Source organism: Triticum aestivum, chromosome 6A, assembly GCF_018294505.1.
Source record: "Triticum aestivum cultivar Chinese Spring chromosome 6A, IWGSC CS RefSeq v2.1, whole genome shotgun sequence".
Classification (NCBI taxonomy): Eukaryota; Viridiplantae; Streptophyta; class Magnoliopsida; order Poales; family Poaceae; genus Triticum; species Triticum aestivum.
In genome coordinates this window covers 531,453,149-531,478,419 of record NC_057809.1, presented here as the reverse complement: position 1 = coordinate 531,478,419, position 25,271 = coordinate 531,453,149, and the positions used below count along the sequence as shown (strand labels likewise).

The 25,271-nt window shown below is 45.3% G+C and overlaps 2 protein-coding genes across 2 annotated transcripts; one reads left to right on the top strand and one right to left on the bottom strand.

The window, feature by feature from the left end:
• Nucleotides 1-19,129: 19,129 nt before the first annotated feature.
• On the top strand, nucleotides 19,130-21,557 carry LOC123128301 (GDSL esterase/lipase At5g37690). Its single transcript, XM_044548269.1, has 6 exons — nucleotides 19,130-19,429; nucleotides 19,771-19,898; nucleotides 20,147-20,273; nucleotides 20,366-20,478; nucleotides 20,591-20,840; nucleotides 20,939-21,557. The coding sequence occupies exons 1-6, from the start codon at nucleotides 19,177-19,179 to the stop codon at nucleotides 21,193-21,195; spliced, it is 1,128 nt and encodes a 375-aa protein (XP_044404204.1). The 5' UTR covers nucleotides 19,130-19,176; the 3' UTR covers nucleotides 21,196-21,557.
• On the bottom strand, nucleotides 21,483-25,044 carry LOC123128300 (cysteine-rich receptor-like protein kinase 10). Its single transcript, XM_044548268.1, has 6 exons — nucleotides 24,033-25,044; nucleotides 23,754-23,917; nucleotides 23,429-23,639; nucleotides 23,013-23,250; nucleotides 22,141-22,291; nucleotides 21,483-22,053 (listed from the first exon to the last, which is right to left on the bottom strand). The coding sequence occupies exons 1-6, from the start codon at nucleotides 24,964-24,966 to the stop codon at nucleotides 21,748-21,750; spliced, it is 2,004 nt and encodes a 667-aa protein (XP_044404203.1). The 5' UTR covers nucleotides 24,967-25,044; the 3' UTR covers nucleotides 21,483-21,747.
• Between the last annotated feature and the right edge of the window lie 227 nt (nucleotides 25,045-25,271).

The window sequence follows — 25,271 nt, the reverse complement described above, 5'->3', positions numbered from 1 at the left end:
AGTCATAGGAACATGTATAAGTCATGAAGAAAGCAATAGCAACATACTAAACGATCGGGTGCTAAGCTAATGGAATGGGTATGTTAATCAGATCATTCAACTAATGATGTGATCCCGTTAATCAAATAACAACTCTTTGTCCATGGTTAGGAAACATAACCATCTTTGATTAACGAGCTAGTCAAGTAGAGGCATACTAGTGACACTCTGTTTGTCTATGTATTCACACATGTATTATGTTTCCGGTTAATACAATTCTAGCATGAATAATAAACTTTTATCATGATATAAGGAAATAAATAATAACTTTATTATTGCCTCTAGGGCATATTTCCTTCAGTCTCCCACTTGCACTAGAGTCAATAATCTAGATTACACAGTAATGATTCTAACACCCATGGAGCCTTGGTGTTGATCATGTTTTGCTCGTGGAAGAGGCTTAGTCAATGGGTCTGCAACATTCAGATCCGTATGTATCTTGCAAATCTCTATGTATCCCACCTGGACTAGATCCCGGATGGAATTGAAGCATCTCTTGATGTGCTTGGTTCTCTTGTGAAATCTGGATTCTTCGCCAAGGCAATTGCACCAGTATTGTCACAAAAGATTTTTATTGGACCCGATGCACTAGGTATGACACCTAGATCGGATATGAACTCCTTCACCCAGACTCCTTCATTTGCTGCTTCCGAAGCAGCTATGTATTCCGCTTCACACGTAGATCCCGCCACGATGCTTTGTTTAGAACTGCACCAACTGACAGCTCCACCGTTTAATGTAAACACGTATCCGATTTGCGATTTAGAATCATCCGGATCAGTGTCAAAGCTTGCATCAACGTAACCGTTTACGATGAGCTCTTTGTCACCTCCATATACGAGAAACATATCCTTAGTCCTTTTCAGGTATTTCAGGATGTTCTTGACCGTTGTCCAGTGATCCACTCCTGGATTACTTTGGTACCTCCCTGCTAGACTTATAGAAGGCACACATCAGGTCTGGTACATAGCATTGCATACATGATAGAGCCTATGGCTGAAGCATAGGGAACATCTTTCATTTTCTCTCTATCTTCTGCAGTGGTCGGGCATTGAGTCTGACTCAACTTCACACCTTGTAACACAGGCAAGAACCCTTTCTTTGCTTGATCCATTTTGAACTTCTTCAAAATCTTGTCAAGGTATGTGCTTTGTGAAAGTCCAATTAAACGTCTTGATCTATCTCTATAGATCTTTGTGCCTAATATGTAAGCAGCTTCACCGAGGTCTTTCATTGAAAAACTCTTATTCAAGTATCCCTTTATGCTATCCAGAAATTCTATATCATTTCCGATCAGTAATATGTCGTCCACATATAATATCAGAAATGCTACAGAGCTCCCACTCACTTTCTTGTAAATACAGGCTTCTCCAAAAGTCTGTATAAAACCAAATGCTTTGATCATACTATCAAAGTGTTTATTCCAACTCCGAGAGGCTTGCACCAGTCCATAAATGGATCGCTGGAGCTTGCACACTTTGTTAGCTCCCTTTGGATCGACAAAACCTTCCGGTTGCATCATATACAACTCTTCTTCCAGAAATCCATTCAGGAACGCAGTTTTGACATCCATCTGCCAAATTTCATAATCATAAAATGCGGCAATTGCTAACATGATTCAGACAGACTTAAGCATCGCTACGGGTGAGAAGGTCTCATCGTAGTCAACCCCTTGAACTTACCGAAACCCTTTTGCGACAAGTCGAGCTTTGTAGACAGTAATATTACCGTCGGCGTCAGTCTTCTTCTTGAAGATCCATTTATTCTCAATTACTTGCCGATCATTGGGCAAGTCAACCAAAGTCCATACTTTGTTCTCATACATGGATCCCATCTCAGATTTCATGGCTTCAAGCCATTTCGCGGAATCTGGGCTCACAATCGCTTCTTCATAGTTTGTAGGTTCATCATGATCTAGTAGCATGACTTCTAGAACTGGATTACCGTACCACTCTGGCGCGGATCTCACTCTGGTTGATCTACGAGGTTCAGTAGTATCTTGTTCTGAAGTTTCATGATCATTATCATTGGCTTCCTCACTAATTGGTGTAGGTGTCACAGAAACAGCTTTCTGTGATGCACTATTTTCCAATAAGGGAGCAGGTACAGTTACCTCGTCAAGTTCTACTTTCCTCCCACTCACTTCTTTCGAGAGAAACCCCTTCTCTAGAAAGTTTCCGAACTTAGCAACAAAAGTCTTGCCTTCGGATCTGTGATAGAAGGTGTATCCAATAGTCTCCTTTGGATATCCTATGAAGACACATTTCTCCGATTTGGGTTCGAGCTTATCAGGTTGAAGCTTTTTCACATAAGCATCGCAGCCCCAAACTTTCAGAAACGACAACTTTGGTTTCTTGCCAAACCATAGTTCATAAGGCGTCGTCTCAACGGATTTTGATGGTGCCCTATTTAACGTGAATGCGGCCGTCTCCAAAGCATAACCCCAAAACGACAGCGGTAAATCAGTAAGAGACATCATAGATCGCACCATATCTAGTAAAGTACGATTACGACGTTCGGACACACCATTACGCTGTGGTGTTCCGGGTGGCGTGAGTTGCGAAACTATTCCACATTGTTTCAAATGTACACCAAACTCGTAACTCAAATATTCTCCTCCACGATCAGATCGTAGAAACTTTATTTTCTTGTTACGATGATTTTCAACTTCACTCTGAAATTCTTTGAACTTTTCAAACGTTTCAGACTTATGTTTCATTAAGTAGATATACCCATATCTGCTTGAGTCATCTGCGAAGGTGAGAAAATAACGATATCTGCCACGAGCCTCAATATTCATCGGACCACATACATCTGTATGTATGATTTCCAATAAATCTGTTGCTCTCTCCATAGTACCGGAGAACGGCGTTTTAGTCATCTTTCCCATGAGGCACGGTTCGCAAGTACCAAGTGATTCACAATCAAGTGGTTCCAAAAGTCCATCAGTATGGAGTTTCTTCATGCGCTTTACACCGATATGACCTAAACAGCAGTGCCACAAATAAGTTGCACTATCATTATCAACTCTGCATCTTTTGGCTTCAACATTATGAATATGTGTGTTACTACTATCGAGATTCAATAAGAATAGACCACTCTTCAAGGGTGCATGACCATAAAAGATATTATTCATATAAATAGAACAACCATTATTCTCTGATTTAAATGAATAACCGTATCGCATCAAACAAGATCCAGATATAATTTTCATGCTTAACGCTGGCACCAATAACAATTATTTAGGTCTAATATTAATCCCGAAGGTAGATGTAGAGGTAGCGTGCCGACCGTGATCACATCGACTTTGGAACCGTTTCCCACGCGCATCGTCACCTCGTCCTTAGCCAATCTTCGCTTAATTCGTAGTCCCTGTTTTGAGTTGCAAATATTAGCAACAGAACCAATATCAAATACCCAGGTGCTACTGCGAGCATTAGTAAGGTACACATCAATAACATGTATATCACATATACCTTTGTTCACCTTGCCATCCTTCTTATCCGCCAAATACTTGGGGCAGTTCCGCTTCCAGTGACCAGTCTGCTTGCAGTAGAAGCACTCAGTTTCAGGCTTAAGTCCAGACTTGGGTTTCTTCTCTTAAGCAGCAACTTGCTTGCTGTTCTTCTTGAAGTTCCCCTTCTTCTTCCCTTTGCCCTTTTTCTTGAAACTAGTGGTCTTGTTGACCATCAACACTTGATGCTCCTTTTTGATTTCTACCTCCGCAGCTTTCAGCATTGCGAAGAGCTCGGGAATAGTCTTATTCACCCCTTGCATATTATAGTTCATCACGAAGCTCTTGTAGCTTGGTGGCAGTGATTGGAGAATTCTGTCAATGACGCAATCATCTGGAAGATTAACTCCCATCTGAATCAAGTGATTATTATACCCATACATTTTGAGTATATGCTCACTGACAGAACTGTTCTCCTCCATCTTGCAGCTATAGAACTTATTGGAGACTTCATATCTCTCAATCCGGGCATTTGCTTGAAATATTAACTTCAACTCCTGGAACATCTCATATGCTCCATGACGTTCAAAATGTCGTTGAAGTCCCGGTTCTAAGCCGTAAAGCATGGCACACTGAACTATCGAGTAGTCATCAGCTTTGCTCTGCCAGACGTTCACAACATCTGGTGTTGCTCCAGCAGCAGGCCTGGCACCTAGCGGTGCTTCCAGGACGTAATTCTTCTGTGCAGCAATGAGGATAATTCTCAAGTTACGGACCCAGTCCGTGTAATTGCTACCATCAGCTTTCAACTTTGCTTTCTCAAGGAACGCATTAAAATTCAACGGAACAACAGCACGGGCCATTTATCTACAATCATACATAAACAAGCAAGATACTATCAGGTACTAAGTTCATGATAAATTTAGGTTCAATTAATCATATTACTTAAAGAACTCCCACTTAGATAGACATCCCTCTAATCCTTTAAGTGATTACATGATCCAAATCAACTAAACCATGTCCGATCATCACGTGAGATGGAGTAGTTTCATTGGTGAACATCACTATGTTGATCATATCTACTATATGATTCACGCTCGACCTTTCGGTCTCTGTGTTCCGAGGCCATATCTGTATATGCTTGGCTCGTCAAGTATAACCTGAGTATTCCGCGTGTGCAACTGTTTTGCACCCGTTGTATTTGAACGTAGAGCCTATCACACCCGATCATCACGTGGTGTCTCAGCACGAAGAACTTTCGCAACGGTGCATACTCAGGGAGAACACTTCTTGATAATTTAGTGAGAGATCATCTTATAATGCTACCGTCAATCAAAGCAAGATAAGATGCATAAAAGATAAACATCACATGCAATCAATATAAGTGATATGATATGGCCATCATCATCTTGTGCTTGTGATCTCCATGTCCGAAGCACCGTCATGATCGCCATCGTCACCGGCGTGACACCTTGATCTCCATCGTAGCATCGTTGTCGTCTCGCCAATCTTATGCTTCCACGACTATCGCTACCGCTTAGTGATAAAGTAAAGCATTACAGCGCGATTGCATTGCATACAATAAATCGACAACCATATGGCTCCTGCCAGTTGCCGATAACTTGGTTACAAAATATGATCATCTCATACAATAAAATCTAGCATCATGTCTTGACCATATCACATCACAACATGCCCTGCAAAAACAAGTTAGACGTCCTCTACTTTGTTGTTGCATGTTTTACGTGGCTGCTACGGGCTTAAGCAAGAACCAATCTTACCTACGCATCAAAACCACAACGATAGTTTGTCAAGTTGGTGCTGTTTTAACCTTCACAAGGACCGGGCGTAGCCACACTCGGTTCAACTAAAGTTGGAGAAACTGTCACCCGCAAGCCACCTATGTGCAAAGCACGTCGGGAGAACCGGTCTCGCGTAAGCGTACGCGTAATGCCGGTCCGGGCCGCTTCGTCCAACAATACCGCCGAACCAAAGTATGACATGCTGGTAAGCAGTATGACTTATATCGCCCACAACTCACTTGTGTTCTACTCGTGCATATAACATTAACATATAAAACCTAGGCTCGGATGCCACTGTTGGGGAACATAGTAATTTCAAAAATTTTCCTATGCACACGCAAGATCATGATGATGCATAGCAACGAGAGGGGGAGAGTGTGATCTACGTACCCTTGTAGATCGACAACGGAAGCGTTAACTTGGTTGATGTAGTCGTACGTCTTCACGGCCCGACCGATCAAGCACCGAAACTACGGCACCTCCGAGTTCTAGCACATGTTCAACTCGATGACGATCTCCGGACTCCGATCCAGCAAAGTGTCAGGGAAGAGTTCCGTCAGCACGACGGCGTGGTGACGATCTTGATGTACTACTGTCGCAGGGCTTCGCCTAAGCACCGCTACAATATTATCGAAGACTATGGTGGAAGGGGGCACCGCACACGGCTAAGAATATGATCACGTGGATCAACTTGTGTCTCTAGGGGTGCCCCTGCCTCCGTATATAAAGGTTCAAGAGGGGGAGGCCGGCCGGCCATCATAGGGCGCGCCAGGAGGAGCCTACTCCCTCTGGGAGTAGGACTCCTCCCCTTTCCTAGTTGGAATAGGATTCGCGAGGTGGGAAAAGAGAGAGAGAGAAGGAGGGGGGCGCCGGCCCCCTCTCTCCTTGTCCTATTCGGACTAGGGGGGAGGGGCGCGCGGCCCAGCCCTGGCCGCCTCTCCTCTTCTTCCACTAAGGCCCACTAAGGCCCATATAGCTCTCGGGGGGTTCCAGTAACCTCCCGGTACTCCGGTAAAATCCCGATTTCATCCGGAACACTTCTGATATCCAAACATAGGCTTCCAATATATCAATCTTTATGTCTCGACCATTTCGAGACTCCTCGTCATGTCCGTGATCACATCCGGGACTCCGAACAACCTTCGGTACATCAAAATGCATAAACTCATAATATAACTGTCATCATAACCTTAAGCGTGCGGACCCTACGGGTTCAAGAACAATGTAGACATGACCGAGACACGTCTCCGGTCAATAACCAATAGCGGAACCTGGATGCTCATATTGGCTCCTACATATTCTACGAAGATCTTTTATCGGTCAGACCGCATAACAACATACGTTGTTCCCTTTGTCATCGGTATGTTACTTGCCCGAGATTCGATCGTCGGTATCCTATACCTAGTTCAATCTCGTTACCGGCAAGTCTCTTTACTCGTTCTGTAATACATCATCCCGCAACTAACTCATTAGTTGCAATGCTTGCAAGGCTAAGTGATGTGCATTACCGAGAGGACCCAGAGATACCTCTCCGACAATCGGAGTGACAAATCCTAATCTCGAAATACGCCAACCCAACATGTACCTTTGGAGACACCTGTAGAGCTCCTTTATAATCACTCAGTTACGTTGTGACGTTTGGTAGCACAAAAAGTGTTCCTCTGGCAAACGGGAGTTGCATAATCTCATAGTCATAGGAACATGTATAAGTCACGAAGAAAGCAATAGCAACATACTAAACGATCGGGTGCTAAGCTAATGGAATGGGTCATGTCAATCAGATCATTCAACTAATGATGTGATCCCGTTAATCAAATAACAACTCTTTGTCCATGGTTAGGAAACATAACCATCTTTGATTAACGAGCTAGTCAAGTAGAGGCATACTAGTGACACTCTGTTTGTCTATGTATTCACACATGTATTATGTTTCCGATTAATACAATTCTAGCATGAATAATAAACTTTTATCATGATATAAGGAAATAAATAATAACTTTATTATTGCCTCTAGGGCATATTTCCTTCAAAATAAGGCTAGTACAAGTTCAAATTCAACGATAAATAGTTCAAATTCAACATGATTAACCGGATGTTCAACACGTTTGTCATCAACGGATCATGTCGTCACACACATACTATCTCTTGAGCTTCACCCACCAGTGTATATGCGTAAATGGTCTACCCTCTACCTTGTGGTATATCACGACTGCGCGTACATTTTACACAATGTGGGAACGTTGAGTAAATGAGCGAACCAAGCAACAAGAAGCAAAGCTTACGATCTCCACGGGTGGCGCACGCAAGCCGATCCGATCAACCGATGTACAAAACTTGGCGACGGTGGTCTAGATATTGTACCATCGATACGCTAACGAATGCACATTGCGTTCATGGATGATGTGCATGTCGTAATGTGCAATGTGTTTTCGAGCGTGAAATGATCCATGCACGCGCTACCTGAAGAGCCCCCTTGTGCTTATGCCTACGAAATACACGGATATAGCCAACCTCGCATCACAAAACAACTCATCCTCCATGCTCGAGTACCCGGTCATCCTTAGTACTCTAAAAAAATGTCATGAAGTTCGAAAATAAGCTCAATGGCATTTGACCGAACACCTGTTGGGCGTGGTGTCCTCCATTGACATTGTCGACGGGGGCGAAGGGTACCTGGTCGTGGACTGATCATGGGTGGACGACATCGTAGTACAAGGCGAGCGGGACGCCTGAGTGGTGGTTGCAAACGACCAACAATGCATGGGTGGCGGCCGGGGAGGTACAACGGAGGCGTCAGAGGAGGAGGGCACGAATGCAAAGTAAGGAGAGCAGGGACGGAGTGGAAGACAATGGAAGGGAGGAAGATTTTAGTGGGTCGGGGTGTTGTAGTCCTACGTGGCTGTTGTTTGGACTCCCGCAAAGCCCCTCCCCCCCAACTTGCTTCCAATTTCCGGAAAAAGCGTGACCGAACCGATTGGCAGACCGATACAGGACCGTGTTGGATGGCAAAGCACGTCCGGGCCGCATGATCTGAACAGATGCAGTCGGTTTGAGGGTCCGCATTGGAGATGTCCTTATGTGTCGGGAGAATATCTGGTGCTCACAATGTTGGGAAACATATTAGAAAACAAAAAAAATCGCACCTACAATCACTGAAGATCAATATGAAGATGCATTACGAGTTGGGATCATAACCGTTACCATCACCGAGTTGCAGCGAAAAAAGAGCATGTCAGTGTACATCATCCCTCAAACCATCGATGAATGACCCCTCGTACCACCACCGAAAGCACGGCTTCTCTACTTGGTTGTAGGCGTGTAGCCTTCACGATCCGGCAGCGCTTCACCGTCCAGAGCTAATTGTCATCAGAGAATTAGAGGAGGAGATTAGAACCACACTGGGATTCTAATTATGAGGACAAGAGGATTAGTCATGCTCTAATTAGTCAATTAGGACCAACTAGAACATGAACTAGAAGAACTAGAGGAAGCTTCAAAAACTATGTATCCAATAGAGCAAAACCCCTAGTCCACTGCAAGCAAGGGGGGAAAGTCCCCCCTTGGGGTTCCGTCCAATTTGCCTCCCCACACACACAAGGAAAGGGGGGTGCCTTCCTACTTGGGCCCTTGTGGCACCTCTTAGCCCTTTAAGACCCGTTGATTTTTAAATTAAATATAAAATGTTCTAAATACCTCTAGACCATTATATACTTTAACATCTCCGATAACATTTTCCAACTATATAAAATTTATCGACAATACCCGGTATTACCCGATACTCTCCGGAACCCTTCAGGTGACCCCGGAACGCTTTCGGATCCTCTCAGAACTATTTCGAATATTCATGAAACAATTCCAAAAATATATTACCATGACTCCCGTCCTACTAACACTCATCATATTGTGATTTCCTTAAGCTTGTGACCCCGTAGGTTCGGTAACTCATAGACATGAACGAAACCGTTCGTTCAGACCAACAGCGGGACCGTGAACGTCTGTATCGGTCCCTATGAGCACACGAATGACATTCGAGTAAACCTTAGGTTATCATGTCATGTTACTTTTGCTTCACGAGACTTCAAAAAATTTGGGATGCATCGATATCCTCCCGAGCCATCACTATGCTTGTTATACCGAAATCCTCGTTACCTATTTTGTTCTTCTTTCTCGTTTATTGCGACATCCCCATGACGAAGTCATGTGTGTCTAGCCAGATGATGATTGATGCCATCACACCGAGGGGGGGCCTAAGAATATCTCTCAATAGTCATAGGAACAAATCCCACTCTTGAGCTATCCGGCCACTTGTCAAACTTTTCGATGAACCTGTTAGTTGTTGTTATGATCACCATGTTACATGTGACATTTGAGCAACCCCAAAGCCCACTGTACGGTAAGAAGTGACCACGATACTCTCATGGTTTAAGGATCAATTTCACAAGTTAATACTCTGTGTTATTACAATTGAATGCAGACGATATTAACTCAATTCATAACAAACAAGATTGGGTCGATTCAATATGAATGTTCTTCCAATGTCATAATCTCAATGTTGTTTTATGATCATCGTTACACTTAACGATATGTTAAGATCCGGAAAATGTGATCACCAACAACACTTGAGTTAGTCTTAGAGGCGAAACTAGGAACCATTTATTTTACTATTTATCATTCCACACATGCATATAAGTTTTACACTGAATCGCATATTCCAGGATCATAGCAGTTATAGCATAGAATATAAACTCTTTAATTATGAATATGAAAATATAATAATACAAATATTATTGCCTTTCGACATATTTCCAACAGTCTCCCACTTGCACTAGAGTCAATAATCTAGTTGCATGCTTTCTTAACTCATATGGCTACCCAGTGTTACTCATGCTTTGCTAGTGGTGGAGCCTTCGTCTCTGGATCTGACACTCTTCAAATCTGAATGTTTATTTGTGTCGGTAACATCTGGTTTATTGTGCAATTCATTTGTTACATTAATGGTGACTAGTAAAACGCTCGTGCGTTGCTACGGGCTATACTGTATATAAATGAATCAGACAAATTATTGATAATGAAGCTTATTTCTCTCTCATACACCAACCTCAAGGTCGACGGTAGGTTCCCGCGATCTAGTGTAACATAAACATGGCCATATTGGAGGGCTATACTGTATATAATAAAGGGGATTTGTTTTCACTGTATGTATGATACACTACCTGAAAAATGTAACAATGCGACAATCCAGGCTCCCACAAATCCAGACCATACTGAAGAGAAAAATGTCTAAACTATGAACCCTGTTATCTCCAACACGCATACCAAACATAAAAACTCCACCCCATGACACACCCTTATGTTTTCCTGTCGGACCCTCCCCTTCCGCTCGGTTTTCGCCGTAGTGAGACATTTCTCGCTGGAGTCCTCTCCTTTAAAACGGGATGACGCCCACCTCACCTTCGCCATCGCGGCCTCTTTCCTTCACATCATACTTCCCCACGGAGGGATTGCATTTAGACGTAGAAAAAAATCGATGGCGAGGGAGTCATGGAGGAGGGGCAGAGAACGAACCGATGAAAGCCAAAATAAAACCTACGTACAATGTTTGCTCCACCTGGGTCATAGAGGAGTCCCCCTAGTAGAGGAGTTTGGGGAGAGGAGGACAGCGACACGAGGACACGTCGGGAGGATCACAAGGAAGGCACGCTGGTAGAGGAGATCAGGGAGAAGAGGATGGCAGCGCGAGGATGTCGGGATTATCGCGAGGAGGGCAGGCGATGGGAGGATTGCGTTCACATACACGTTAATGGGCCAGCCCAATGCTATGATGTGATGATGTCAAAGGTGGGCGAAAGATAGGAGTGGTGGGATGAGGTGGAGTGAGGCGAGACTACCAACTAAGACATTAGTAGTAGAGATTACTAAGAGTTGGTATAACATACATAATCCTTATGGAAAATGTTAGGCTGAATCTTTGAGTAAGTGAATCTATCTTGTAAACTCCATTGTAGACCATGCATACACATTATTCTCCAGAAGAACCGGTGCAGATTATTTGAGGGAGCTTGATATCCCATAGACCATAGTCCTCGTGTAGTCTTGCATTGAAAGATATAGGTATGTAAGACAGTTAGCTTGGAATGAAATAGATAATTAAATGGAAAAGAGAAGAACTGAAATGAGGTAGAACTTTCAGTAGGGTTACATTTTATTACTCGGACTAACCAAAAGTTCCAGAACCGAGTTCTTGGAGCTCTTTGTCTTTGAGGTCATCATTCTTTATAATCTAAAACATGAATATTTGGTTGGTAAAGAACATTACGTGTTAAATATGACATGTTATAGCAAGCCTAATATCAGGACCACCTCTCATGCGCACAATCAACTCCCTAAAGCCTCTTTTTTTATCAGATGCATAATGCACATCACTTACCGAGGAAGATTTTAGCCTCTTCAACATAACAATCGACATCCCTTGTCAAAGCTCACACCAAAATAACTGCACGTGTAATCATTCTACCCTTTGATTGATAGACTGAAAATAAGTACACAAAAGATAGGAGCTACTCACATTCAAACTTCTGCCACAAGCTCGTTGATGGTCATGCCCCTTCAACATGTTCACACATAGTACATCAAAAAATAATATTCCTCCAATCAGCCCATACAAAATGCCTCAAATTGGAATGATAAAACAAATCCATATTGCATCATTCATTGAAATGATAAAAAATGAAAACATCTCAAACCAATATGTATGTAGAACCTGAAATTATATCTTATGTATCAAAACGACTATACAACCTTCCAAAAAGCGAAGGAGGGCCATACATAATACAATACTCCTTTCCAGCGCTTTACGTCGCCCGCCTCCCAATGCATGCCTGGTCATCTCCATGGCCTACAGGAGGTGCTTCACCTATAGCAGAATTTTGAGATAGGAATCCATTCTTCACCTACAGCAAATTTTCGAGATCCCAACACTATCAGGCTAATACAAAGATCCATGAGAAGTGTGAACGCACCAACGTCTCCGGGTATGCATGGACCATACGGGTAACTGATTTGGGCATCTATAGTGAGGGCATCTGAACAAAAAAATACATAGGGAAAATGGAACATGTCATTTCGAAGATTACATTAATCTTGTCAATGTTAACCACAATACTGAAGATAGGCCATAATGGCCACATGACCATCTGCACTGTACTGATAACGGAACTGCGTGTCTTCATTGCTATCATTATAGATTAACATATTTAATTGTTTCAGCACAAAGGTTCCATAATGTCAGGGTAAATTCAAGAATCTTCACACGCACTTAATAGACCATGTAATAGCATGTTGAAAACTACGCAGGAAAAGCATGGTCCCGAGATACTTAAGTCTTGAGGTCAGTCCAGTCTTACCACGAAAATGAAAAGACCATATGATGTCTGATGCAGCTCCCTATTCATCAGTAGAGAATCCTTCGATTTATTTACATGAAGATTCTTATTGGGCATGGCTGCATCAATCCGAGTATATATATCTGGATGATTGATTCCACACATGTGGAACAGATATTGGAGATTATTAAGATTCTAGCTTATTTCAAACTTTATTTATTTTTATCATAGTTCTAGACTTCTAATGTCTGTGAAAGAAGAAAATCTTGACCGGAACACAAAATGACAACAATAAGAAAAAGTTATCACCGGAGCAATGCAGTTAAGAGTTCCGGATACCTTTCAGAAAGAAGTGACATATATTAGCATATTTTATCAGAACAATTCAATTTGCAAATTAGCAAACATGGACATTCCAGTGCATAGTAGTATGAAAAAAGGTGAAAAACAAGTGAACTGTGACACAATGTAACAGCTGAATCAACAAGGACATGTTAGAATGCGAACATATTGGAGATGAGAATTCCATTGACCTCTTGTTGGACTCTTCAAATCAGATCACTGATGGCGCTTCCAGTAGCGAGGCTTCCCCACGACAAGGCATCTTTCTGGCTATTGTAGCTCTGGAGGATTATGCCATCAGTAGATAATCTACCAGGACCTAAGGCTTCTCCATCCGGCCACGACTGCAGCCGCGTCCACATCGTCGTGGATGCTCCACCATATCCGCCTGGACGAGCGCAGGATCTTCATCACCAACCTCTTGTTTAGCCACGATGCCAAGGTGGCCACCATGCGGCTTGAAGCCACAAACGACATGCTTGAGCACACATCGCGATGTTGGGGGTCACACCCGACAGCGACACCATGCAACGCGTCATGGCGGCGTTCATGGAGGCGTTGGAGCGATGCTAGCTCCCGGCATGGGCTGGCCTATGCAGGGCACTGTTCCTACCCCGTGCGGCGCCCATGCCACCATCACACCATATACCATGCAATCAAATTGGCAGATAGAGTGCAAACTAATGGAACAAAATTGACAAAAAGATGAACAATGTGCAAGTAGCAACCTCAAAATACGAGGACTACTCGTTTTGAAGTTTCAGAAGAGTTGATCTCAGAAAACTTCAATTGAACGCAAGACCGAGTAGCAATGTACCCGGATTAGCAGCCCGATTTTTAGATGGTATAGCTGGCAAATCTTCAAATCTAGTCCCCAATAAGGAAATCAAGAGCAGATCATGAAGTTAATATACAGAGCTTCCAGAAATCACACATTCACCTACATCCAAAATGAAGCCTCCACCTGCCAAAATCACATGCCAAGTTCTTATAGTGTCCCAAAGGCAGTATGTAAGGCAGCGGAATGGATGATCAAATCATAAAACACAATCTTGTATTTACCAGTGATTCAGTATCCTGCACGTCGGACTGGATCTCAGAGAGCCTCTGCTTCATCTTGTCTGCTTAGATCTCACCATGTAAGACGAAACCAACAACAACGAATAGAAATAGGCACGGGAAGAGAGGGTGGCGGTCTTGGCGAAGACCTCGCAGATGCAGAGTCGCAGTACTGGCGCTCGTAGCCTTGGAACACCTCGCTGCTTATGATTGCTCCTTGTGATCGCCTTTCATGGCATGTATTAAAGATAAATGGTAGCTAACCAAACCTGGCCGCTGCCACCGCCGAGAGGAGGTTGAGTAGTCAGCCGTTTGCGTAGGTGAAAGCTGCTATGTACATCCTTGATCCATCGCCCGCCGTCCAGGATCGACCCATGCACTTGAGATAATACTGGGCGCGCATCGAAGGAGACTTCATGACTATGTCCCGGATCCACCCCCCCCCTGTCCTGCTTGACCCATCCACAGGAATCAACACCGGACGCACCGACTCGTCGTCGATGCCGACGAGTTGTTTCATTGCGAGGTCAAGGGGGGCCGCGGAAGGGCCGCACTGGTGCCTGTGCTACTCGCTAGCGGCGTCAACTGGAAAGGGGCGGCTAGGGTTTGAACATGGAGGAGGAGACATGGCTTGCGTGGATTTTTCGTTGCTTGCATGCGTGGGTATGACGGTTTTGCTGGTTCTTTCACCGGATCGCATGGGGGTGGGGCCACATAATTAAGAAGAACGAATCACGTTTGAGGTGGAACGTACGCAGGGAAAACCAATAGCACACGGGAGGAAGGCTCGACGAAGGGTTTGACGACGTAAGACGGGAAACGGAACGCTGCGTTTCTTTTAGGTATTATATATTATTATTATTATTATTATTATTAGAGAATTAGAGATTAGAGATTATTTTTTTCCTAAAAATCTATTATTTTTTTCCTAAAGCAAATTGCATTAATGAGAGAGATCCGTTGATTTGGCTAAGGTAGGAAAGAATCTATTATTTGTTTGCTAAAGAAAATTGCATTAATGGGAGAGATCCGTTGATTTGGCTAAGGTAGGAAAGAATTTATTATTTGTTTCCTAAAGCAAATTGCATTAATGAGAGAGATTCGTTGATTTGGCTAAGCTAGGAAAGTTAGATCCGTGGTCTTTTGTCATTAGGAAAGTGTTGAAAATAAACCGTACCGGACTACCAGCTCCTCCATTAGGTTTTTTTTGCTGGTTAATTTTCGTAGGTTTTTTCGCTGGATTGTCTTGGGTGCGATCGGAGGTTAGGCCCTCGAGTGCGTGGGGGCGGGTGGGGGCTTCGGTACGTGGTTTTTTCGGTTCTTGGCGGCTCAGTGTAAGGTGGGACGAGGTACCAAAAAAACCATAAAAGGTGGGACGAAAAAAAAACCTGGAAACGAGACTACCAACTGCTCCATTAGGAGTAGAGACACTATATCTCCATATAGTCCATTATATAGTAATACTATATCTTCATATAGTCCTATTGCTATATCTCCATATAGTCAATATCTATTTGGAATTACATCATAATTTATCAATAAACTTTTATTAATCCAGATTACATACTATTGAAAGTCTTCTCAAGTTTCAGGCTATACCATTTATAGACCCACAACTTAGGTTCATTTCTGAAAAACTTTTCTTCAAAAATTTATAACCCAATAGTTTATCGGTCATGAAGTTGTCTTGTGTCCTGAACGTCGAGGTTAGTTGGAGTGTGTTTCAACCGGTTTCGTAGTTCAGGGTTGTAAGTTAATGCGTGTGGTTAGTTTGGGGTTGAAATGTAGACTTTTTTCTAGTATAAATAACATTTAAATCATGTTGTAATATGATTGGAAAAAATTTATAATTTATCTGGCTACTGTATACTAAACAATTCTAGTATCACACATATTTATAAGGGGAATAGTAAAATTGCAATAAGCAGCTTATGATAGGTATAAGAGAAACTGTCAAAACAAAGCAGTTTGTAAGGACGTAAATAATATCCATACCTCTGTAACTTCCAAAAACTAAAAACTTACCACGTAACAAAGCATTTACGTATTCCCGTACAAAACAAAGCACTTATCTATGCTTATTGTGTAGAAACCGTGACAAAATAAAACCTAGCAGCAAACTTTCTGTTTCAGCACAACAACTCACAGACTTACAAACTTAACATGGTAAAGGCAATCCTTGGCACTTCATTAAGAAAAAAACATAAAAACAAAATGGTTACAAAGATCAACACCCTCTTCTTCTTTTTCTTTTTTCTTTTGACAGGAAGAGCAACATCCTCATTAACAAACAAAGGAAACAAAGGAAAACGTTTACAATCATCCGACTGATTTCTGGCTGTCGTAAACTGCTTCGTGAAGCGTCCGATCGACTCGATCATGCGGTGCTCGCCTCTCGCGCAACTCGCGTCAGCCATCAACCACCAAACTTTATCTCCTCTTTCGCGAAGTTGAGCCACCCATTTTTACTCCTTGTCTCCTAAAACGTGATCCACTTTCTTCGTCTTTAACCTTTCGTTCTTCTCCCCGTGAACCTCTGCTACCCAAGCTCCTAAAGAATATAGGATGCAAAGCTGGCGGCCATGTTGGAACACAACACATCGGATGTTGTGATGAAACACTCGACGCTGTAGAGATGCTCCGGCGCTGCGACGCAGCACCCGTCGACGGTTGCCATTGTGTGAATTGTGATGCAGCATCCGGTGGTGCTGTCGGCGCTGCGACGCGGCGCTCGTCGCCGGCCGCCGGCGCTGCAATGCAGACCTTGCCAGGGTTGCGCTGTTATACGGCCCGTGGTGGTTGCCTGTACTGCGATGCAGGGTTTGACTGTGCTATGACGGCGACGGTCGTCAGCTGCCGGTCCTGTAACGCAACTCTCGCCGGCGCTGCCGGTGCTTTCGGCTGCCCAATGATGCTCCATCGCAGCTGGGACGAGCCCCAGGTAATGCTTTGACGACCATGACAACATCAACAACCGTGGAATGCTTTGATGACCACGACGACGAGCGTGCTTCAATGGCCGTGGCAATGCTTTCATGACCATGACAACTTTTATGGCCACGAGAATGCTTCAATGACTAGAGCTGCGAGGCATGGCATGACCGCATTGACGACCGCAGCCATGCAAGGAGGCATGCTCCAATAGTCATGGTGATGCTTCGACAACCACGATGCCATCAACAACTGCGAAAATGCTTCGACGAACACGACGGGGCGTGCTTCAATGGGCGTGCCAATGCTTCCATGACCATGATGACTTTGACTGCCACAACAATGCTTCAACAACTAGGGCGACGAGGCAATGCCATGACGGCGTGGACGACCGTGACCATGCAATGAGCCAATGAGGATGTTCCAATGGTCACGGTGATGCTTCGACGACCACAACGACGTCAATGATTGAGGAGATTCTTCAATGACCACAAGGAAAGGCGTGTTCATAGACCGTGACAATGCTTCCATGACCGTGACGACTTCAACGGCCATGGCAATGCTTCAACGACTAGAGCGGTGGGGCATGCCATGACGATTGTTTGACGAGTGTGACCATGCAACGAGGCATGCTTCAAGGTCGTGGCATGCGTCGACAACCACAACAGCGTAGATGACTGTGGACGAGGCGTGCCATCACAGCGTCGACGTTCGCGGCAATGCAACGAGTCATGCTTCAATGAGCTTTATCTAGCATCACCGGTGTTGTTATGGAGCATCGACGGGTTGCCGGAGCATCACCGGTGCTGCGATGGAGCATCAACGAGCAGTCGTAACCTCGCGGGTGGTGCAATGAAGCATCAACGGTCGCCGGAGCATCACTGGTGATGCGATGGAGCATGGTCAGGTCGTCGGAGCATCACCGATGCTGCAATGGAGCATCGAAGGGTCGACGGAGCATCGCCTGTGCTGCAACGGATCATTTTGCCGGGTGCCGGAGCATCAGCATTGCTTTGATGGAACATCAACGGGTCGCCGAAGCATTGCCGGTGCTGAGACGGGACGCCGGAGCATCGCTGATGCTTCCGAAGATGGTCGCAACAGCGTTGGCGCTGCAGCCGTGGCTAGTGCTGACGAGCTTGCCGGCGCTTTGCTTTCAGATGACCGGCGACACGGGTGATTCAACGTGAATGTTGCATCTGGTGCAAGCAAAAGTTCGTGGTCCATGCCGGCCAACTGCGCCTTGTCGCCTGGGAAAGGCCGCTGCGTTGCATACGATGGCTGGCTGGAGTGGCGGCGTAAGATGCATGAGCGTATTGTGGTGTAAGTGATGGCTGGTCCAGGGATTAAGTGGCTCAAATCGATGCAAATGAACGGCTGGCAAGGCGGCTGATCTTTTCGTAAGATCAGCCGGCTTACGCCTAGCAGCGGCCGGAAACAAAAGCATAACATGGGTTGCCTCTCACATGCTCTTGTCTTCTTCTTTTTTGCGATGACACATGCTCTTGTCTTTAATGTCTCTTAGCTAGGCAAGACAATTTCCCGAGAGCTTTAAGTCTCCTGCTCAACATTTTCCAAGGAATCCTTACGTTCAATTAGGAGGGGATTAATGGTTTTCATCCTTATCTACCTTCTCATAGATAGAGTGCACAGTCTCAATTGAAGGATTGACAAGTCCCTTTTTCCCGACCGTATCTTACTCCTCCCTAAGAGGAAAAAAAAATCCGGAAATTTCTCGTTTGTCCGGTTGCAGCAGGTTTGCAACGTTCGCACCCACCAGGGAGCTGTTTTTCACGTTCTCGATTCAAGCAAAGCAAAATTGCTTCTAGCAACAACACAGTGCAGTGCGTCATTCTTCTTCAACCACCTCAGCTACCACGTCTGCTCGCACGGCCAACTCCTCCGTTTTCTCGTTTGCCCGCGCGGCCGCCACACCGGGCTAGCCGTGAGCTCGCAGTATTGCCGTTCATCGCACTACACTCAACTCAAGCTGGCCGGAAAACTATAGACCCGTTTTTCACTATAATAACCCGACCTTCTAGACGAGCCACGGTTTTGTGCCGCACTATATATAAATCGGCGCCGCCCCGCCATGCAAATCAGCACCAACACACAGACGCTTGTGTGTGTTCTTCGGTCAGGGAGTACTGTACCAAAGCAACAAGCAATGGCAGCTCTCCGCGCGCTCGTCGTCGGCATTGCCATCGTCGCCGCAGCCGCACATTATTGGGTCGCCGGTGGCACGGCGACCAAGGGCCCGGTGACGTACGTGTTCGGCGACTCGATGTCGGACGTGGGGAACAACAACTACTTCCAGCTCTCCCTCGCCAGGTCCAACTACCCCTGGTACGGCATCGACTACCCCAACGGCGTCGCCACCGGGAGGTTCACCAACGGCAGAACCATTGGAGACTACATGGGTAAGTCACCACTGACTGTCAACGTTACTACTCCCTCCTTCCATCTATATAGGGCCTAATGCGTTTTTCGAGGCTAATTTTGACCAAATATTAGAGTAATAATATATGACATGCAACTTACACAAAGCACACCGTTAAATTCGTGTGTGAAAGGAGTTTTCAATGATATAATTTTCACATTGTGCATGTCATGTATTATTAATCTTGTCAATAGTCAAATGCGGTCTTAAAAAATGCATTAGGCCCTATATAGATGGAAGGAGGGAGTACTTAGTTCATGAACCGTGTACACGTGCGACGAGATCGAGTGGCATGCCTGAAGGATGTTCGGTCTGATGCAGCGGCCAAGTTTGGCATCCCGCCCCCGCCGCCGTTCCTCTCCCTGTCGTTGGCCGACGATGACTTCCTCGCCGGCGTCAACTTCGCGTCTGGTGGCGCCGGCATTCTGAACGAGACAGGCGTCTACTTTGTAAGCCGCATTACTGCTAACTGCTACTCCTCGATCGGCACTGATCACTACTTTGTAGTACTCCAACCGGGTCATCGCCGACGCCGGCCAACCGGGTCATCGCCGACCGCCTCTGGGCCGGCATGACAACGGCGAGCGCTCCGACTCCGGCTCCTCGCGACGCCGTGTTGGCGGAGGTGTGGTACTCCGGTTGGCGGCGTCATGCCGGCCCAGAGTAGCTCAGTTTTGTGACACGGTTAAATTTGCAGGTCGAGTACTTCTCGTTCGACGAGCAGATATCGTGCTTCGAGACTGTCAAGAGGGCCATGATCGCCAAGATCGGCAAGGAGGCCGCCGAGGAGACCGTCAACGCAGCGATGTTCCAAATTGGTCTCGGTACGTCGTTTGCCTTCGTCTCACTCCGTGAAAAGGTACGAGCTTATGGATTAATCACGCGCATCATAAATTAATCTGGTCATCTGCATCAGGGAGCAACGACTACATCAACAACTTCCTGCAGCCGTTCATGGCGGACGGCACGACGTACACGCACGACCAGTTCATCCGCCTTCTCGTCGCCACTCTAGACAGGCAGCTCAAGGCAAGAACACATCTGATCACTGTCCCAGACTAGAGACATGCACAAAGCTAGAGTCGATTATCAAGTCGGGAATGCATCCATTTGACAGACAGTCCACTGATTAACTATGCAGAGGCTGTACGGGCTCGGCGCGCGGAAGGTGGCGTTCAACGGGCTACCCCCGCTCGGCTGCATCCCGTCGCAGCGCGTCAAGTCGGCCACCGGGGAGTGCATAGCCCAGGTGAACAGCTACGCCGTGCAGTTCAACGCCGCCGCCAAGAAGCTGCTAGACGGCATGAACGCCAAGCTGCCCGGCGCGCAGATGGCGCTCGCCGACTGCTACTCCGTCGTCAAGGAGCTCATCGACCACCCGCAGAGAAACGGTACAGTAACATCGACGGCGCCGGCCAAGCCGTTCCGGTGCGTCGTAGTCCGTGCCTGACGTCCTCTTCTTTTCTTTGTGTCTTGGTGTTTGTTGCAGGGTTCACGACGTCCGACACGTCGTGCTGCGGCGTGGACACGAAGGTCGGGGGCCTCTGCCTGCCGGACTCGACGCCCTGCCGCGACCGCAAGGCGTACGTGTTCTGGGACGCGTACCACACCTCCGACGCCGCCAACCGGGTCATCGCCGACCGCCTCTGGGCCGGCATGACAACGGCGAGCGCTCCGACTCCGGCTCCTCGCGCCGGCGCGCCCGGGCCAGTCGCGGTGCCGGCGCCTTCTCCTTCTCGTGCTTAAATAAAGACTTAGACCCACATTGATGTTGATCGATTTCGCGTCTTTACTTCGGACAGTGTTTCAGTTTTAACTGTGAGATGGATGCTTGGTTTCGCTGCTAATATCTTATCATAAGATTAATCCTATGAGCTCGTATAGATTGAGTATCCCGTGCTCTACTATGCTCAAATTAGTTTCTTTTCTGCCATCGATGGGACTCCAGCACCCAGCCACTTTTTTATTTTGAAACGGATCACCCAGCAACTTCAATCCTTTGTATTTTCAGCGCATTTAGTTTATTTTCTCGGTAGCCCAGGAACTCCATGGTACAGCTTTTGAGTGTGGTGTAAAATTTATCAAAAAATAATGAAAAATACATCCTATATGTGTATTTACACCCACGTCTCGTATACCACAAGATGTCCACTTGCCAAAGTAGAAAATACATCTATAGCAAAACTTATGCATTACTTATGAAACTCAGAATTATGCACTATACAACAATTACGAATTACGCACAACATCATTGACACTGCACCATTGATGTACTCCTATGTACAGTAACACCTGAAACTATCTTGGAGTTATGACAGATATGGTCACATCATTGACACTGCACCATTGAGTACTAGTGGACGACGCCTCTTCATTGCCTACCCTTAAATTAAAATACGCTGGATGCTTAGGCTCACCCAGGATCATATCCTTGTTGCTTAGCATTGCAATAACATCCAACATGGTCGGTCGATTGGCTGCTTTCTCTTGTACACACAGCAGTGCAATGTTAATGCACCTCACTATTTCTTCCGACTGACACGTGGGGAGCAATGATTCTTCAACGACTTCGAACCATCTACCCTCGTCCCACAACTGCCAAGCCTGTTCCAAAATTCATCACATACTTAGGTATGAACACTACATAAACAAATCATATGTTTCATGTTATGTAGATGTCGATGAACTCACATATCCAGTGAGATTGATAAAATCTCCATACCGACGACTACCAGAATTCCTTTGCCCGCTGAGGATCTCGAGAACCAAAACGCCGAAGCTGAACACGTCCGACTTGATGGAGAAGATGCCCAGGGAAGAATACTCGGGAGCCATGTAGCCACTGCAATCATGTAATAATGTATGTTGAATTACTATATAACTTGTAATATAATGTTCATGAGTGGACCACTTCTTCCATCCTAAAGTACTTATCATTTTAATTTTGTCACAAGCCAAACTTTTTAAAGTTTGACCAAATTTATAGAAAAAATATAAACATCTATAATAGCCAATAACCATATAATAAAGACATATTTCATGATTAATCTGGTAATAGTAATTTTGTGTTGTACACATTGGTAGACTTTCCAATAAATTTGGTTAAGCTTGAATTTTTTTGACATGGGATAAACTAGAAGGGTTAAAGGGAGTAATTTATGGACATGGAGTTTCTACTTGCAAGCTCAAATGCCCCCTCATGAGCAGTAAAAAAAAACAGGTCAAAAAATATCAAACAGTCTGATTTTTTGGGTTAAAACATTGACGATTTGTCTACATGCTTACGAATTTTCGTGAATAGAAAACATTTCTAAATGCTCTGGGCAAAAGAAGCAAAATCAATGTTCGAAAAAAGCTATTTTTTAAAGTATTTTGGAGCATTAAGTTTTTTCCCAGGACATTAGGTATAATGAAGATTTGCACTTATGTGACAATTCGTCAATGTTTGTTGATAAGAAAATACATTTTTTTGTTTTACTATTATTTTCAAATTTACTATTCAGCGTGTGTACTTTTGAGCTTGCGAGTAGAAGAACACCTTCTGTAATTTATATGAAACTTACTATGTACCGACCACCCTTGTAGTGTCTCCTTCTGTGTTGTTTGGGCTGAATATTTTGGCTAGTCCAAAATCTGAAATTTTAGGATTCATTTCGTTGTCCAAGAGAATGTTGCTCGGTTTAAGATCTCGATGTATGACACGCAACCGTGAGTGCTTATGTAGGTAAAGAAGTCCTTCGGCTATTCCTTCAACTATTGTGAGACGTCTATTCCAATCCATTAAAGATTTTCCATCTTCACCTGCACATGTACTAAATGTTAGTATAACAAAAGGAAAAAAAAACACTAGAAAGTTGGAGACCTTAATCGTCAAGGGAGTGCAACCTATACTCATATATAGAGGCTATCGAAAACAACATACTGAGATATTTCAGGCACGCAATGTGTAACCAATGAAAGTTGAAATGCAAATATGTACCGAAGATGAAGAGGTCCAAGCTTTTGTTTGGCAAGTACTCATAGACCAGTATTTTCTCCTCCCCCTGAGAGCAACACCCCAAGAGCCTAACCAAATTCCTGTGTTGAAGTTTGGCTATGAGCTCAACTTCGTTTTTGAATTCTGTGAAACCTTGTCCTGATTGCGAAGCTAGTCTCTTGACTGCTTTCTCCATTCCCTCGGGAAAGTAGCCCTGGGGAAATCATATTTTTGTTTGATAACAATGTATGGTCAAATTTTACAAACATACCTCATCTAGTAAAAATCAAGGGTCGGGGATTGCAGAAGTGTTTTATATACTGTGTACCTTATATACAGGGCCAAATCCACCTTCTCCAAGTTTGTTTTCTTCGGAAAAGTTGTTTGTAGCCTGCAATATCTGTTGGAAGTCGAAAACAGAAAACTCAGAGAGCTCTGTTTCAATTTCCCATAGTTCATCTCCTCCTCGCTTGCGTCGTAATCCCCCTTTACCTGCAAAATTGAGAATTGGCGCAACCGTTCTCTTTAGCAGTTTATGACTATGACTCTTTACTGGAGTAGAGTATATCTGATGAGCGTTTCTCGTTTCAGCAAGTAATTCGCTGACCTTTTCTGCCTCTTCTTCTGAGCCGATGACAGTAAACGATGAAGCAGAAAGCCACTAGTACTACAGGAGCAACTACAGATATGGCAACTACCCAGGGTTTGGTTCCATGATTCTTGTCTGCTGGAGCAGGGACCGGAGCGATGGATGATGGAGTGATCCGCCGCATTGGTTGGCCTTTGTAGAACAAATTTGCCTCGAACCTGATGTTGCAGCGCAGCACGACGATCCGTCCTCCCAGGCGCACGGACATGGTGGCGTTGACCATGCCGACAAGCCGCTGGAGACACGCCTGGCAGTTGTCGCTGAACAGGTCCGGCGTGCACTGCGCCAGCGAGTAGAGCGTCGTGGTGGCGCCGCTTGTGCTAATGGAGTCCATGAACGCAGTGGCGAAATGCATCGGCCTGATGGCCGCATCAAGGGCCGTCCCATTCAGGAGGTCACGGACGCCAGCGGCGACGATGGCGGCGTCGCCGGGGATGATCTGCTGGTTCCATTCCTGAAAGAGCGTACCGTTCTCGGTGATGTTGGCTGGGCTGAGCAGGTTGTCGCTGGAGTAGCTGAGATGGCACTCATGCTCAGCGTCATCGTCCATATAGACGGTCGCGCCCCGGTCGTAGGGGCACCTCTGCTGAGCGTCTTGGAACGAGGCCGCGACGCAGTCTCGGCACGCGGTGGCGTTCACCATGTCGCCGCGGCAGAGCGCGAGCGCGTACACCACGTCAGGGGCTCCGCCGGCGGTGGCGGTAGCGTAGAAGTAGATGCGTGTCTGGTTGAGGGTGGAGGCGTTTATGGGGAGGGTGGCGGCGAGGACGGCGAGGTTGGACTGATAGGCGCTGTTGGCCGTGTAATTGCCGCCGTTGCTGCAGATCACCGTTGCCGTTGCCGACAGCGGCGTGAGGAGGAAGCCAAGGATGGTGAGCAGGAGGGACGCCATGGCTAGGCTAGGATGGTGAGCAGGGATGCAGGACAGACGGTCTCGTACGCAAGCAAGCTCTTTGCCTGCTTCTTGTTTCTAATGCAGATCAGCATCACTTGCCGGTCTGTTGCTTTCAGCAGCAAGACAAGTCGGTCAACAATCTTTTTCAAGAAAGTCCTCTGATCTACTAATAATAAGTAACAATGGTACAAAGATTCATACTGTAGTCCTTCATATAGTTGTAGGTAACAACATCATCACTTTTGTTGATTAGTCTCAAGGTGTTTTGAGAGTCTTGGACTACACCGGCAACAACACCAACA

Excerpts from the sequence above, each read along its gene's own strand:
- LOC123128300 (XM_044548268.1), bottom strand. The coding sequence starts at position 24,966 with ATGGCGTCCCTCCTGCTCACCATCCTTGGCTTCCTCCTCACGCCGCTG. Across the intron at positions 23,918-24,032 it reads CAGAAGAAGAGGCAGAAAAG|GTAAAGGGGGATTACGACGC; the intron begins GTCAGCGAATTA and ends TCAATTTTGCAG. Across the intron at positions 22,054-22,140 it reads TTATCAATCTCACTGGATAT|GCTTGGCAGTTGTGGGACGA; the intron begins GTGAGTTCATCG and ends ATTTTGGAACAG.
- LOC123128301 (XM_044548269.1), top strand. The coding sequence starts at position 19,177 with ATGGCAGCTCTCCGCGCGCTCGTCGTCGGCATTGCCATCGTCGCCGCA. Across the intron at positions 20,274-20,365 it reads GATGTTCCAAATTGGTCTCG|GGAGCAACGACTACATCAAC; the intron begins GTACGTCGTTTG and ends CATCTGCATCAG. Across the intron at positions 20,841-20,938 it reads CGACCACCCGCAGAGAAACG|GGTTCACGACGTCCGACACG; the intron begins GTACAGTAACAT and ends TGTTTGTTGCAG.